General features: G+C 37.2%; 1 protein-coding gene across 7 annotated transcripts in view; it reads left to right on the forward strand.

Annotated features, from left to right (window-relative positions):
• Positions 1–8,921: 8,921 nt before the first annotated feature.
• The window catches only part of GRIA2 (glutamate ionotropic receptor AMPA type subunit 2), a 148,661-nt gene continuing 139,663 nt past the window's right edge, over positions 8,922–17,919 (forward strand). For 4 of the 7 annotated variants that reach the window (XM_025385671.1, XM_025385668.1, XM_025385672.1 and 1 more), the window contains exons 1-2: positions 9,367–9,908; positions 10,444–10,584. In XM_025385671.1, the coding sequence (XP_025241456.1) occupies positions 9,821–9,908; positions 10,444–10,584 (229 nt within the window). In that variant the 5' untranslated portion in view covers positions 9,367–9,820. Of the gene's footprint in view, positions 9,146–9,366; positions 9,909–10,443; positions 10,585–17,919 lie in introns of those variants that run through there. The other 3 variants (XM_025385674.1, XM_025385673.1, XM_025385675.1) reach the window with 3 other exon arrangements.

Raw genomic sequence — 17,919 nt, forward strand, 5'->3', positions numbered from 1 at the left:
CCTCATGACCCTAGAATCTTGGTTATGGTTGATTTGGCGATCAAGGAAGGAATGTTTCCACCAGAAAAATGGCTATGTTCTAGATGAATTGAAAGCTATATGTCCCTTATCCATATCGGGCTCCTTTTGAGGCTCAACGAACAACTGAAATAAGTGTTTCTCTATTGCCTAGGTAATTGATACTGCCTATGAGGAGAAAGATGGTCTATATAATAGAAGAGATGAGGACTACATTTGGAACCTGAGAAGTTCACTATTCAGTAGAGTGCCTCTTAGTATTCCCTTACCCAGTATCAGTTAAAAAAACAAAACAAAACAAAACACAACACAGCATCTCTAGAAACACAATAAAAATACAAACATCAAGAACTTGGATACTGCAGGAATGAGGGTTTGGACTATACACACCAATGAAAGAATTCTGTCTAACCAAGATGTGTTGACAAAATTAATGAAGATATGGAAGGAGTATCTAGTGAAAGTGGCTGTGATATCATTTTTTATTATTTAAATTTCATTGTGATAAGAATACTTAACATGAGAGATACCCTCTTAATATTTTAAGTATAGAACTTATTATTGTTAACCGTAAGTGCAGTGTTGTACAGATGATCTATAATTCATCATGCTTAACTAAAACTTTATACCTATTCAACAACAACTCCTCATTCTCCCTACCATCCGGCCTCTGAGAACCATCGCTCTACTCTCTGCTTGTACAAGTCTGACTATTTTAGACACCTCATATAAGTGAATCATTCAGTGTTTGTTCTGTGACAGGATTCTTGACTTAATATCCTCAACATTCATCTAGTTTGTTGTATATGGCAGGATTTCATTCTTTTTAAAGACTGAATACTATTCCATTATGTTTATGTACCACATTTTCTTTTTCTATTCATATATCGATGGTTGTTTCCACATCTTGGCTATTGTGAATAGTGCTGCAATGAACATGGGAGTGTTAATTATCTCTTTGAATTTCTGATTTTTATTTTTTGGTTATATACCCAGAAGTAGAATTTCTGGATTATATGGCAGTTGTTTTTTTCATTTTTTGAGAAAGCAACATATTATTTTGCATTGTGGCTGCACCATTTAGCATTCCCACCAGCAGTATACAAAAGTCCCTGTTTCTCTACATCCTCATTAATATTCATCCTTTTAAAAAAAATATAATAGCCTATAATAGCCATCTTAACAGTTGTGAGGTGATATTCCCATGTTGATATGCATTTCCTTTATTATTAGTGACATTAAACATTTTTTTGTATACCTGTTGGCAATTTGTATGTCTTCTTTGGCGAAATGTTTATTCAAGTCCATAACCTATTTTTTTAATTGAGTTTTTCCTTTTTTTGATATTGAGTTGTAGATTTTGTTTTCATATTTTAGAAATTAACCCTTTATCAAATATATAGTTTGCAATATTTTCTGTCATTCTATAAGTTGCCTTTTTTTTTTACTCTACTGAGTGTTTGCTTTGCTGTAAAGAAGCTTTTTAGTTTGATGTATTCCCACTAGTCTATATTTCTTCTTGTTGCCTGTGCTTTTGGTATCATATTGATGAAATCATTGCTAAGACCAATGTCATGGAATTTTCCCCCTAGGTTTTCTTCTAGGAGTTTTACAATTTTGGGTCTTACATTTAAATTTTTATTGCATTTTGAATTGATTTTTCTGTATAGGGTAAGATAAGGATCTAATTTAATTCTTTTGCATGTGGATATCCAGTTTTCCCAATGCTGTCAAAGAGACTGTTCTTTTCCCACTGTGTATTTTTGGTACACTTGTTGATGAGTTGACTGTATATTGGTGTATTTATTTCTGGGATCTCAGTTTTGTTCCAGTGATTTATGTGTCTGTCTTTATGCTAGGATTATGCTGTTTAAATTATTGTAGCTTGTAATATGTTCTGAAATCAGGTAGTGTGAGCCTTCCAGCTTTGTTCTTTTTTCTTATGATTGCTTTGGCTACTTAGTGTCTTTGTGTTTCTATGAAAGCTTTAGGACTTCTTTTTGTTTGTATCATAAATGTCATTGGGATATAGATAGGGGTTTCATTGGTTTTGTATATTCCTTTGGGTGGTATGGACACTTTAACAATATTAAGTTTTCTAATCCATCAACAAAGGCATCTTTCCATTTGTTTGTGTCTTCTTTAATTTCTTTCATCAATGTTTATAGTTTTCAGTCTATAAGTTTTTGCCTTATTAGTTTATTCCTAAGTATTTTATTTTTTGAAGTTATTGTAAATTGAATTGTTTTTCTAATGTTTTCCAGATTGCTCACTGTTAGTATACAAAAACACAACTGATTGTTGTATGTTGATTTGATAATTTGCAACATTAATGAATTCTTTTATTAGTTCTTACAGGTGTTTTTTGTTGTTGTTGTTGGCTCCTTTGGGTTCTGTACGTATAAGACAATGTCATCTGCTAAGAGAGATAATTTTACTTCTTCCTTTCCTGTGTGGATGCCTTTTATTTTTGCCTAATTACAATGATTAGGACTTCCAGTACTATGTTAAGTAGGGGTTTTGAGAGTAGACATCCTTGCCTTGTATCTTATTTTAGTGTAAAAGCTTCCAGGTTTGTAACTGTTGGGTATGAGGTTAAACATGGACATGTTATATATGGATTTTATTATGTTAAAGTAATTTCTCTCTATTCCTAGTCTGTTGAGAGTTATAATCACAAAAGTGTTTTTATAAAATTTTGTCAAATTGTTTTCTGCATCTATTGAAATGATCATGCAATTTTTATCCTTCATTCTGTTAATATGGTGTATCATATTAATTGATTTTCAATAATTGAACACTTCTTGCTTCTCAGGCATAAATACCACTCAGTTCTTTTTAAATTTTCTATCTCTTAGTTGAAATTCTCTTTTTGATAATATATTGTTCTCCGGAGCTTGTTAGGCATTTTAAAAATAGCTGTATTTAATGCTCTGTAAGGTAATTCATATATCTCCATTTCATTAGGGCTAATTTTCTAGAGTTTTACTTTGTTCTTTTGTTTGTATCATGTTTGCCTGTGTCTTAATTTTCCTTCACACTTTATGTTGGTATTTATGCATTAGAAAAAATTGCCATGTCTTGCAACTTCACTGATTGGCCTTGAATGGGAGAAAATCTCCACCAATTAGCCTGGTCAGAGATTCTGCGGACATTTAAATCCTTCTTGTTGGTCCAAACTGCTATCACTGTTCTTAGCAGACCCAAGGCATCTAGAATCTCCTGGATCCCATCTGTGCTCTGAAATAGGTGAGACAGAAACCATTCCCTTGGATAGCACCTGGAGAAGCTGGAACGTTGAATTCTCATTTTCGGTACAGGAGGGAGGGAACTCTTTTTCCCCTCAGGTAGAATCTGGGAACTGGGGTTTTCCACCCACTTACTCTCTGCTGAGCTGGGAGGATGAGTTGTGTTGAGTGCCTGTGTTGCTGGTTCAAACTTCCATGCTTGTTCCGGGAATCTAGCATATGCCAGGTCCTGTGAGGACTTTAAGACAGAAGCCAGTCTCTGGGGTTGCATTCAGAAAAGTTGGAGCATTGTATGTGTAATCTAACTCTTTCCCATCCTGGGAAAAACTGAAAGGTGAGGGTTTCATCTTGATCATATGTTGCTGTGCTAGGAGTGGGGAGTATAGTGAGAGGGTGTCTGGAATTTTCCTATTGGTTTCAGTGTGGTTCATTTCATGCTCTCTTTGAGTGCAGGAGCCTATCTACTAATTTTTGAATTTTTCAAAAAAGAAATTGGTCGGCATATTATTGTTGAATCAGTGTGTCTAATTCCACCATCTTGCTGATGTAGCTCCCTGGTGATTAGCAATTTAAGTCTTGTAATCATCTACAGATATAGAAAATATGACAGCCACATTTTATGCTATTTATTTGTTTATTTCTCCTCCTATTCTTTGCTTTCGCATGTTACGAAAAACACAAATGGAAGCCTGCTGAATACTTTGACAAGAAGCCTGTGTAATTTCTGTTTTTACTTCTTAAGAGTCAAACGTGTTTACTAAAAAAAAAAAAAAAAAAAAAAACAAAAAACAAACAAATTCATGGCAGTTAAGTCTGATATTTTAATTACATAATTTAATTAAAATACTATGTAAATTGATAACCTGTGAACAGAGAATGGTTGAAAAGTATGTCAAATGTTCTGGAAAGGATTGGTAATACAAAGAGACAAAAATGTTTACTCCATTATGTGTGAGGAAGACCACTGTAAAATAGTTAAGAAAAATCCTCAAAACTGAACAGGATTTAGCATTCTGATTGCTTCACAATATTCTTAAATTCTCACTTCACTTTAAAGAAACCAAAAAGGGAAATGATTCAGTAGATCCATGCTCAAGGTAATGGCCTTGGTCCTACTTTAAGAAAGTGGAAAATGATTACACATTTATCAATATCAAATCAAAGCTGGATTTTTTTTTTTTTTTTTTTTTTTTTGAGACGGAGTCTCACTCTGTCGCCCACACTGGAGTGCAGTGGCGCGATCTCGGCTCACTGCAAGCTCCGCTTCCCGGGTTCACGCCATTCTCCCGCCTCAGGCTCTGGAGTAGCTGGGACTCCAGGCGCCCGCCACCACGCCCGGCTAATTTCTTTTTTTTTTTTTTATTTTTAGTAGAGACGGGGATTCACCGTGTTAGCCAGGATGGTCTCGATCTCCTGCCCTCGTGGTCTGCCTGCCTCGACCTCCCAAAGTGCTGGGATTACAGACTTGAGCCACCATGCCCAGCCCAAAGCTGGATTTTAAAGGTGGCATGTGTCTTCTCTTTTTAATTGTTTTGCTTGGATTTGTTTTTTTTTTTTTTTTCCATTAGCTAACTTTTTCAAGAAATGGTAACCTTCGTGAGAAACACTATTAGTTTGATGAGTTTCAAAATTAACTTCCCCGTGAGGCCTCTTCCCTGAATTTTAGAATGAGTGTTAAGTGCTAGCACAACAGGTAAGTGGATACAGCCCACTGACCTTGTACACTCAACATGTCTAAAGCTGAACTCATCACTTTGCCTGCATGTCTGCTTTCCAGTGTTTTCTCCAACCCTTGGTAAAACCAACCTCTTGAGCACTCAGCCTAGTACCCTGGAAGTTGGCTTTGTTTTTCCATCTCCTTTGCCTTCTTTACATACAAGTCCACTAACAAGTTTTACTAAGTTTTTATCCTAAATATTTCCTAAAACCAAACTTTTCTTCTTATCTGTGCTATTACTCCCTAAATCCTTGCTCTCATTACCCTCACCAGGAATATGCACTTCTAACTGATCTCCCTACATTCAATATGTTTCCTTTTAAATACATTTTCAAATAGCTTCAAAAGTGTTCCATTAAAAAGGCAGATCTTAAGATCTAACCTTCAAAATGCTTCTCTTATCCTATGGGATAAATACATAGTTTTTGTTATTGTCATGTGTGTTTCTGCTGCTCCTTTTTTGACACTTCCCTTTCTAGAAACATCAAATTCCTTGTAATTTATGGACCTCACACATGCTTTTGCTGAAGTCATGGTATTTCCATGGAGTGTTCTCCACTGTTAATTCCAACCCTCCACCTAGCTAACCCTTACTTGACTCAGTTTAGGTCTCAGTCTTTGAAGACCTTTTTCTATCCTGAGCTCCAAGATGCAATGAGCATTACAGATTTTTTTTATTGCTGTCATCATATTGCCTTAATAATTTCTCTACCTTTCCCATTTCTTATGTCTCTCATCACATGATCTTCATTATTTACTTACTTAAATTCTGGGAACTTCATAGGAAAGACATCTGTTGTGTTTACAATTTTATCCACCCTATCAAGTACAGTATTTGAAACATAGTGGCCCCTTAATATATTTTTTGAATGAATGAATAAACTGAAACTCTATCTTCCAATAAATATTTCTGGTATAGAATGGCTGTCTATAGGGATAACATTAATTAAAAATAATATAATCAAAGCCTCTAAACAATCAAAAATGAAAACTATAATTATTTTTCCATTTTGAACTTTATTTTAAATTTATTTTTAAAAATCTTACAAAAGCCTAGCTTTAGCTATGCATTGTAGGGTCACAAACTTTATCTTATTGAGTCAATGGTTTAAAATTTTGTTATAAAAATGTATAATAAATATTATATTAATCTGAATAACTATTTTCATATCATTATTCTTTATCTTATTTAAGGAATTAAAACTCCCCAGAGTGAATATCCCTTTTTTATTTATAGCCCTGAGTAATTACAGTTCTCATGTTTCCTTCTTTGTTTGTTTCTTTTGCTCTGTGTTAGCCAATAGAATCTTATGTTTGAAACGTGGGTTTCTTCTGCAAGAACTGCTATCCTTTGCCATCTTCTGCTGAAAGTAGGAGGATACTCATTTTTTTTAATGAATGCTGCATTGCATCTTAGTCTTTTAGATATCCTACATTTTTACAGTCCCAGATAATCAATAAGAACGGAGGGAGTGAACTCCACTTTGGTCAAACTACTTCAGTAGGAACTGCACTGACATTTAAACTTAATTTTGATAATAAAGTCAGCTAAAAGTTTGCTCTGCCAGTAATTTCAAAACTGTTAACCAACCAACTAACTAGACTAACAGATGATATAGCGGATCACATTTTTTATTTCTTTTATTTTTTACTGTAACTTACAATTCTTGCAGTAGAAGCAATAAAGTTTTACATAATTGCCAAAATCGAACAGCAGAGGGCAGAAAATAGCAAACTCTGTTTCTTGTAGCACACTATTCTAGTCAAATGTAGATTAGTTGTTGTGAAATTTTCAAAATTGATTAGGGATCAATTTGAGATACATATTCTTGAAATAGGTAGTTGCTACATGAAAAAATAGAGCTGTGTACATTCAAAAAATAAATTCCAGTATTTTTCCATGTATTTGTATAAATAACCATTTACTGTAGTCAATTTAAATTTATTACCCTTATATTGACAGGATTCTGTGCTTGAAACATACATGCTATTAAAACATTATAAGAAATTTGAAAAAGTCTCATGAGTGATCATATTAATAAAATTACACTGATATAAGAAATAACTTTTCAAATATGTGAAAGGTCTATACATAACTACCTTGTGAACACAGGTACATAGACTAGCAGTTGAATTACAAGTCATGTTTGCTAAAATTTTTATTTCCATCTTATATATAAATTGTAATTGGCCACTAGACAGTAATATTTTTCTTGAGCTCTTACATGTTAGTTACTATACTCTATGATTCAGCAAATTGTTATTTTTACAGCATTTGTTTTTTATAGAATGTAACTCAGTCAATTTTGAGTTCATATCTGCCCTTGACTTTGAAATAGGTTAAGATGAAAATAGTTTTAAAACATTCTTATTTTTAAAAATTCAATTTACCTCAACTCACATTTTAAACATCACATTTTTTCATATTCAAGCTTTGCGTCTCTCTGTCCTCACTCTCTTTAATTCTAAGTTACTTTCTATGAAATTAAAGTTTTCCTGTGGAAACAAGTGAATCGAGAAAAAAAAAGAAAATAACTACAGAGGTATTTTGAATTTTGCTCTGTTCTGTTATTAGTGCTTTTACATTAGCAATTTTAAATAGGGAATAATTTCCAATCATTTTTTATGCCTCACATCACAAATAATGTATGATTTATTTATTTTTTATGTTACAATTGTGAATATATGTAAGTTATATCTCATTTTTATTTTTTATTGATTTATTGTAATTTTAATTAATTGTATGTTATTTTTATTATTAATGTTTTAAAGGTTAAATGCATTTTTATTTAGAAGACCTGCTTTATATATAGTGTGGAGTACTTATACTAATAAATTCTAAGGGGTAAAATTAAGAAATATTTTAGCCTATAGTTTATAAGCTTAATAATACATTAAAGCTATTCTCACTTCATGGTTTAGGACTATATCAAAAAGAGGGAAAGGTCATAATTTGAAATGACAGCAATATAGGATCAAAGCGCCATAGAAGCCACTTTGCTCATCATCATTTTGAAAATGGGAAAATTGAGGCCAATGTGATTAAGAAGCAAGCATAAGATAACGCAGTTAGCAATGAAGCTGCAAGCACAAGAAGGCAGCCTGATAGACTCATGGCATTTTGGAATACTAGCAGTTCTCTTTTTAGTACTGTAAGCTCCAATTTCCCTCTTCCTGGAAATAGTTCCTTGCTCTCAATCCTTCTTTATTTGTTTAAACCACTAAAGACATAGAACTTGGTGGGGCTTTTCTGAGTCCGCAGAGGGAATTGTCAGAGCAGGTTCCCAGGAATGGGCTTGGAAAGTACCGTGAAGAGCATAAATTTCACACAGGAAGTCCAGTCGTCTATCTCCCCATCAATTCTCTTCCCTCAAACTTTTAATATCTAACCTCATCTTTCTTTCCCAGTGGCCCGCGTGTTCAGTGCGGCGAGGTAGCTTACTTTCTTTAGGCAGTGATTTTTGGAAACCCAGGGTCAAAACGCGATGGGGAAACAGATTTCTAAGTAAGTCTCTGGGAAAAAATCTGCATCTTTGCGGCCTTTCTGGACTAGCTTCATCTTCTAATCACTTTCCTCTAATAGCCTTTCGTTAAACCAGAGTCTCTTGCTTTCAATCTGTATAAAGCAAGGGCTTCTAGGAAACGAAATCTACATGACTCTGCAACGGGAGGGATTGCAGTGTAAGCTGCGAGAAAGACCCGTGCGCTCTGTGACTAGGCGAGTCAGCATCACAGCCCAATGGAAAATACTCTAAAGATGGGATTTTCATGCAAAATATTTAAAAGATTCCATCTTGATCTCCTGTGCGGCTTTAGCATTTAAAGATAGAACTTGGGATTCTCCCCGGATCCTGGCTACATCCCATGAAGCCCAACTACACAATTTTGGAATATTTCCTCCACGGTGCTTTGCTTGCTTGTTTGCTTTCGGTTGGGTCAGGTGAGGTGGATGACAGGGCTTCTCTATTGCTAAATGGGTTTTCACAGGAGATGGAAGATAAAAATCAAAATTATTTTTAACGTAAGACAGCAGGGCCTGGTGAGAGGACGCTTCGCCGCCAACAATGAGCAATTCGGCTTCTACACAGCAGCCGGAAATCAGCTTTGCTGCATTTGGTCCAGGTTGGAGCATCTCCGCAACAACTGCAATAGCCGCACAAAGGTAGCTCCGGGCGGGGAGCGACGCGCTGTCCTCGGTGCTGAAAGGCAGAGGCGAGCTGTGGGCGCTACAGCCCGGTAGACCCGAGGTCTCGCGGAAGGAGAGCGGCTACGGGCCCCGAGCTGTGCTTTCTCAGCGCCGCGCACGCGACGCGTCCACGGCGGTGCGGGGTGCCTGGCGCCGTGCGGGGGAGGGGGCGCGCGCGCCCGCCGCCTGCCGCGAGTCGCGCACGCGCGCCTGGGACTGCCTACCCCTCTCTGTGACTTGCCTGTGCGTGTGCGTGTGTGTATGTGTGTGTGTGTGTGCGCGCGCGCGCGTGAGTGAGAGAGGAGAGAGGGAGAAGAGAGCGCGAGAGAGGGTGAGTGTGTGTGAGTGCATGGGAGGGTGCTGAATATTCCGAGACACTGGGACCACAGCGGCAGCTCCGCTGAAAACTGCATTCAGCCAGTCCTCCGGACTTCTAGAGCGGGGACAGGGCGCAGGGCATCAGCAGCCACCAGCAGGACCTGGGAAATAGGGATTCTTCTGCCTCCACTTCAGGTTTTAGCAGCTTGGTGCTAAATTGCTGTCTCAAAATGCAGAGGATCTAATTTGCAGAGGAAAACAGCCAAAGAAGGAAGAGGAGGAAAAGGAAAAAAAAAAAGGGGGTATATTGTGGATGCTCTACTTTTCTTGGAAATGCAAAAGATTATGCATATTTCTGTCCTCCTTTCTCCGGTTTTATGGGGACTGATTTTTGGTGTCTCTTCTAACAGCATACAGATAGGTAGGTACCCTTTGTGCTATGCTTTTGAATTGTGCATAATTTGGTGGTAATCTTTGTTCACAGTGTACAAATTAATTCATGTCATGTAGACTTATGTCATACCTTGACTGCATTCCAGATTTAAACTACCTAGAATATACATGTTTTTCTTAGGATGAAGCAAAAGGAAATGAGTATGACTTTGATACAATAGAAGAAAAGGTCCTCTCATTTCGGATCCCCAAATTTTATTAAATCTGCCTTAGCGACATTTTCCAGTTTGCTCAGATTTTCTTGGGGTCTGAATACAAAGCTTGTGATTACATGGAAAGGCGAAGGTTTCTGGCCACCTACCTCGTCTTCAGACTCTCATCTGGGTCTTGACCTCTTGGCTACCTTTTGGATATTCCACCCCCGCTGTCCGAGTCCGTAGACGTGTTTATTCGGCCCATTAGCGTGAATAAGAGACTCTTGGACTGTTGGGCGCTAGCGCGCGCCCCTCCTTTCCCTCCCGGGCACTGACACTGTTCTCTTGCTTGCTGTTTGTTCTTTGCAGGGGGGCTATTTCCTAGGGGTGCCGATCAAGAATACAGTGCATTTCGGGTAGGGATGGTTCAGTTTTCCACTTCGGAGTTCAGACTGACACCTCACATCGACAATTTGGAGGTGGCAAACAGCTTCGCAGTCACCAATGCTTGTAAGTAATGAATATTCATGCCTTTCTGCTGCTGCACGCGGAAGGCTAGCGAGTGTGAGTGTGTGTGTGTGCGTTTCTGAGGTGGTGTGTGCGTTTCTGTGTGTCAGTGTGTGGGTGTGAGTGACTGCACACGCGCGTGCGTGTGACGGTGTAGAGAGAAGGTGGCTGTAATCTCGGGGACCCCCGCTGGCTGGAGGGGGCTGAAGAGAGAGGGAAAGGACTTGAAGAGTGTGCGCATTAGGGAGCTGGGGTGAGGGTTGGAGTCAGGGAGGGCGGCTTTCTTGGGTTCAAGGGGTTTTCGCTCATCTTGAGTGCTTCAGGAGAAGCCCTCCCACCTCGCTCCCCATCGCGCGCCTGTTGGCACCCTGCCCACAGAGAACACGTTCCCCAAGGCGCGCAGTCGGGCTGTTGGACAAATCCCACGGGGGACTGCTGGAGCCCGGTGACCTCCTGCCCCAGCAGCTGCAGCTCGCCCTCGTGGCCCCCAGTTTAGATCCGCAGTCCCGGCTGGGCTCACCCTACCGCCCTCGCGAGCCCCACGTTCTCCTCTTTGGGACAAGTTGTTGAAATGGTTCTGGAGTTGGGATCGGGGCTGTTACATAAGGCCCACCCGAGGGGCGAGGAGCGAGGCTGACGCAGGCCCAGGCCCGCCGGGTGGCGTGGGGGTGGGGCGGGGAGGCGGTGGCAAGGGGGAGCGCAGTCAATTTCTCCTGCTCAGTTGCGCTTCCGCTTAAGTTGGAAGGGGCGAGGCCGCCAGGGGCGCCGCGGTCAGCTTGCCAGCCGGGCGCGCTTTGTTCTCAGGTAGCTGGGCCCCAGCAGAGGCAGCCGGGGGGAAAAGGACTGGAAAGCTGTGGGATCCTGCCGAGTTTGAAAATCTGAAGAAGTCGCCGATCAGCCATTTTAGTCTTTGCAGTGCTCCATAATAGCCCTCTCCCTCCACGCAGTGCTCAGGGACTCTCTGGAAAGCTCTGTGATGGATTCAAATAAAGTACCAGGAACCAAACAATTAGGGATCTAAAAGGATTGGTGGGGAGGCCAGAGGGCCCGGTCCCCTCGCTCGCTCCCCAGCGCAGGCTTGGGCAGGCAGTCGCGGCCACTGTGCCTTCCTGCCCTCTTCCCAGCCGCTGCCATCATTTCCTGCCGCCCGCCCTGAGGTGATTCTTTCCTGTCCTAATGTTCGCAGTCTTTATTTCATAGATAACAATTTGGGGGAGATTTGCGGATGGCTCACTTCCCACTTTGGCTAGGGAGCTTGGGGAAAATTACCACAGGAAAAGCCCAGCTGCAGCTTTCCCACGTCACACAAACAACTGGTTGCCATCCCTCCTCCCCATTTTAAGCTTTAGTCATATATTCCATGATTTAGCTGGACTATCATATCGGGCCCATCATCAACTCTTGCAACTACTGTCACCCAGACTAATGAAGAAACAATTTTCTTAGACTGATAGAATAGGGGCATTGTGTGGTAATTTGGGATTTAATTGTTTATAATGGATCTATTTAAGAAGGTTTCACTGCTATATATTTTCTTCAAATGTTGACGGCAAGTGAGAAAAGAAAGAAGAGCGGGTATAGGGGTACAGAACCAGAGAGAGAAGAGGAGAATTGAAGTGGATTTGCAGCTTTGAAAAACGCCCGTAATAGAATATCTCAGAAAATTTTAGTACATGACATACAAAGAAATTGACTTAATTAAAATTTGAAGGCTTCTATATTTGACCTATTTACCTAACAGATTTAGACTATTCATTTGATATCAGTAAGTTCCAATTTTTCCTGAATTATAAGTTTATCATGCAACTGTTCTGAGTATCTAACTGTATATAATTGTATACTTACACGTGAAAATGCTTTGAAAAGTAATGAATCCTAAGGAACGACTGTGGGTATAGGAAGGACATAGGTTTTAAATGTGAAGTGAAAGTATTGATAGCTATACTTTTTGAAAACAGTCAGTGATTGGCAAGTTCACTCATTGGTGAAAATGAGAACTTTCTGAAAAAATAACATATGTCCATTGACAAAATGAATATTCCTTGATTTCAACAAATGCTAAACTACTGTATTGGGGCTTAGTAAAGATAAAAGACTGTGGTTAGTTTAGGTTATTAGGTTTAGATACTCATTCTTAACATTTTTGAATTTTTTAATATAAATTTTTCCAAAATAAAATATATAGCCAGAATATGTGTGTATATATATATATTAAACACATATGTAAATTCATACATTTGCAGAGTGAACACATTCATGTAATCAACATGTGGATTTCTTTTAAAAAATTACCACGCAATTTAATTTGTCTACAGTTCTGAGAAGCTGGAATAATCAAGTCTTCATTTGCACAGTTTTTTCCCCTCCTCAGGAAGTGAAGCTAAAATAAATATGTTCAAATTCCAGAGCCTAAAATTACCCCTGCACGGATTATTATAGTAGGATAGTAAAACAAACTATTTTCAGGAACTGAACACATTTTGAAGATGACAACATGGGAATTCAAAATCATGACATTTGCAGCTTTCATGTTATAAGTAATCCTACTGATTGCTAAAAAGAACTAGGGGGGTACTGTGATAGAAGAGAGGCTCATTGGACAGAAATTTCTGGAGCTGACATTAACTCATTGGGCAAATCACTTAACTTGTTTGTGACTCCGTTTCTTTATTCTCTGAGACATTTCAAAATTTAGAGATTGCAAAATGAAATAGAGAATTTGTATCCTTTTTTGTTTGTTTGTTTGTTTTTGTACTATGGACAATAGAAAATGTAAAATTAGTTTAACTCTTTTGAGACAGAATGAGAGAGAGGGAAAGGGAGAGATGCTTATGTAAACTGCAATCACAAAGTCAAGAAATGGATGAAAATCTCCAGGGTCAAATTTGTCAAGATGGGTCTTGATCGTTTAAATCCTGCTTAAGGTTTTTCTCCAATGCTTATCCTTTGTTTTATTGCCTTTTTATTCAGGGAAGTCTGTGATTCTTTCCTTTATAAAGTGGAAGCAACAGCATTAAATACATTGACAGCTAAGATCTAAACATCTTTTTCCCATTTCCTCTAGAAATCTCAGGAATTTTGTGAATGACATTATTAGATGATAGATATCATCATGCAATGCTCTTGAAATAGCTTGCTCTTCCAATCATAAAAATCCCACAGAGCTAAATTTACACATTAAAAAGTGGATTTTTATACCTTAGTAATATAATTTCAAAAGGGAAAAGTTATTAGTTTACTAATGTAATTTTATTCCTGAGATGGAGGAAATTATTTGGAAATGTTGAAGTTGATGTTGATATAAGGATCCAGGGAGATTCACTGAATGGGTTAAGGTTATACAAAGAAAATGAAGTCATTCTATTCTGAACTGGGTAAAATGACTGTGTGTGTCTTACTGAGCTCCCACATCCTTCCCTTTCACAATCACAGTGGGATAATGAAAGTACCTGTTTTGTTCCATTTGTTTCCATGGGTACCTGAGGCAGTAAGACAGATTTTCAGTTTCTTTCATTTTTTCTCCATCATTCCCTTTTTCTTTTCCTCTCTTCTCTCACTCATTTTTCCTTTCCTCCCTTCCTGTCTTCTTAGCTGAAAAGAGTACTAAGATTTTTTTTTTTTCCTGAAGGTTGTCCAAACATAAGCCTTCATTATGAAAAATACAAAGCATAAAACCAGAAAAAAAGACCCTGAGATTAGTACCTGATGTGTTCAGCAGTTGAAATCAGCGATGGGTCCCAGGAATCCAACCATTCATTCAATAAATATTTAGTGAGTGCCTTCAAGGTGTCAGAGAATAAATGACTGCTTTTCTTCATGTTAGCATTTTTTTTTTCTAGCCTTTTCCCTCTAGGCTCTTTTGAATAGCTTTCAAAACCTTGTAGGCCTTCATGCCTTCAGTGTGCATTGGTAGCTGTGGTCTTGTCTAGGAGCTTTAGTATGAGGGTATGGTGGTATTCTAGTAGTTCTTAAACACAAGCAGTTTAAAACAGCAACTAAAAAAATCTGCCTTTTTCTGAAAATAGTAACTTTCACATTAATATATATACACCACATATTGTATGTAGTTAACTAACAAAATCAATAGCAAATTTTAGGAAAATATTTTTACATTGTAAAAGATTTTAGTAAACTTTGATGCTCTGCTAGGTACTAAAGCTTACTTAAAATGAAACTGTGTAAAAGGGCTATAAACATGAGTACTTGATTCTACAGAGCTTGAAAATTAAAAGTATTAAATATTGAATTTACTCCGTAAAACCTTCCCTTTCTATTTCTTTTGATGACTGAATTTTACAAATGGTTATTAGTCTAGTTAAAGATAATTTAATAGTTTTATATTTCAATTCCATACACCAAAATAAATTATAAAAATATTAAATTGAAGGAAACAGCAAATAAAAATCTACTTTTTCTCTAAGCCAGCAGATGGAGATGTTGGAGAAAATATTGCTGTTTCATAAAACTGTTGCGCACACGGAATGCCTTTTAAAACATCGTAAACAAATTTATTTAGATAAACTGAAAAAAATGACATCTAATTGGAAGAAAATTATTCAAAATGCTATCTTAAAAATAACTTTCATTGCCTTTTAAAAATAGATTGCCGTATATTTTGTGTTTTAGAAGATAAAGACTGTTAGAAACAGAATAGATTGTAAATGCTCTTGGAAGATTCTAAAATTATATTTTTTTAACATTTTTAATCTCAATTCCCCAGCTATCCTTTTCGAGCTGTATTTATTGTCATTAAACTTTAGTCACAAATTACTGAGATTTTGTATCTGTCTTCACAAAATTAATTGATGTTTGCTAAGCCTTTATTGTACTTGGATGAATGGACTTCTGTGTGTATGTATTTATAGTTATAGGGTGTAAGTAGTTACAGATTGGCTACACTAGCCTGTTTCGTCATGTTTGTTGAGGTATTTACTAACACCTAGAGTTACAGACTTTAATATATGCAAAACTTTCATAAACTAGACTCAAGTTGGACTTTCTTAAGCAATGATGAGAATTCATGTTATGAAGAAAACCATGAACACGTGCCAGGACACAATACTGTAAAAGCTGGTGTTGTAAATATTCAGTTATATTCAATTGGAGATTTTGAGGAAATGCCTCTTTGTATGTCAGAATAATTAATCTGTTATTGAAGTATTTGCAGTTAAAATTTCATACTGAGTGTGTATTAAATAGAAATCAAAGAATGGCATTGGTTGAAATATTCTATTTTGAGATGAGAGCCACTAAGTATTGAAATAAAAATTACCTTATGAAGCTATAGAAGCTTAAATTAGTAAGAATTTATTCTTACACTATGCTATTTCTGTTTGAAAGTCTTACAAACTTCAACCTGCTGGCTGAAGAAGGATGGGGCATTTTCATTTCACATCGTCTTTAAAGTGCTAGGGACATTGTACTGAGACGTTATGACAAGTGACTGCTGATTCATGCCCAGATCTCAAATTTTCTCATAATCTCTTCCAATATCACTTAGCAAACTTTCAAACTTCTTAGAACCTTGAAAATGTTAAGGAAGGCTAAAAAAGAGCAGTTGTTTTTGAGTTATTTCAGTATGTTGCTGTATAATCGAGTTTTCAGAGAATATGTGTTTTTCCTCTCTTCCTCCTCCTCCCTTTTTATGAAAAAGTCAATAGAAGTACTTAATCTGCAGAGCAAATGCTATTACAAGAAATAAAGTCTAAACTGAGATACAGAACTGTTTTTAAACAATTTTTTTAAGTGAGAATAGTACATTCATTCAGAGCTAAAATCTTGTATATGATATAAATATTTGATTGAAATGTTAATGGCAGCTGGGTGGATTATATTTCCTTTCTTTTTACAGTAGATTGTACTGACAATACCCCAGATTTCATTAAGTGTTTGCTTTTTTATTATGATGATGATTTTAAGTAAAAATTTCTCAGGTTTTCTCCAATGATCTACATAATTGCCAAATCTCTTGTATGACTGTGTCTCTTCAGTACAACAGGAAAATAAGTTGCTGAATTCAATGTTAAAATTAGAAAATCACACATGATTTGAAAATGTTCAAACATCAACATGTTTATCAAATCAGGTTTTTCTAGTTTGGAAAAAGAAGGAATGTGATTCTTACAATGCCATTCATAAGATGTCTAACACCTATTATTTTTCAGTGCTATTCAATTTTAAAGTATTTTGTCATCTTTGATAATTTTAACTTACAGAATGAAGACATTTTAAAATTGACAAGGAGAATGTAAAATGTGGCCTTGTTGAAGACAGGCTCTTGTTGCTGTTAACTGTGTGTTCTTCACGAAGTCTAGCTCTGTTTCTAGTGCATTGACTCACTTAATAATTATTTACCTATTCAACACGTTTAATTTTACAGTAGATGTTCTTATCATAAATTATAATTTTTAAAGTTAGAATTTGCATTTGCTGTACATTTGGATTTCAGAATACACAATTTACTTTGTACCTTCCTTGATTCCTATTTAGACAGAGGTGTAATATATTTTTCACTTTCATCTACAACCTAGATATTTTCAAAGTTGTTATTTTTATCTCTAAAGTGATATTGATGTATGTTAAAATGACATGCTGAATATATGTACAATATATACTTTGAAGAGGATTTATAAATGCTAACTCTTAGGATGATGCAAAAACCATGTTGCAGCTGGGCGCAGTGGCTCATGCCTGTAATCCCAGCACTTTGGGTGACTGAGGTGGATCACCTGAGGTAAGGAGTTCAAGACCAGCCTGGTCAACATGGTGAAATTCTGTCTCTACTAAAAATACAAAAAGTAGCCAGGCGTGGTGGCACGCATCTGTAGTCTCAGCTACTCAGGAGGCTGAGGAAGTAGGATAGGTTGAAACCAGGAGGCAGAGGTTGCAGTGAGCCGAGATCACACCACTGTACTGCAGCCTTGAAGACGTTGAGATTCCGTCTCAAAAAAGAAAAAAAAGAAAGAAAGAAAGAAAAAAGAACGCTCCCCTGCACCCACCCCTCCCCCCCAAAAAAACACACCAAAAAAACCCCAAAAACAAAAATCTTGTTACAAGTGGGTAGAACAGGAGATGCCCTTATAAGGCCCCTGACTGTTAGGGTCTGCCAAGCTTCAATTTTGGTTTTAGATGTTCCAAAGATGTGACCATACATATTCCTTGAATGGATTTAGAATTGTTTTAGTAACTCCCTCCCTGCCCCTAACCAGGATATTTTATACTACAATCTTCTATATTAATTCCTTTAATTAATTTTTAAAATGTACAGAATCACAAAAGTATTATTTTTACTTTTTAGATGATATCTGGGAAGAGAAGTTTCTGGACATAGTTTCTCTT

The sequence above is a fragment of the Theropithecus gelada genome, chromosome 5, assembly GCF_003255815.1.
Source record: "Theropithecus gelada isolate Dixy chromosome 5, Tgel_1.0, whole genome shotgun sequence".
NCBI lineage: Eukaryota > Metazoa > Chordata > Mammalia > Primates > Cercopithecidae > Theropithecus > Theropithecus gelada.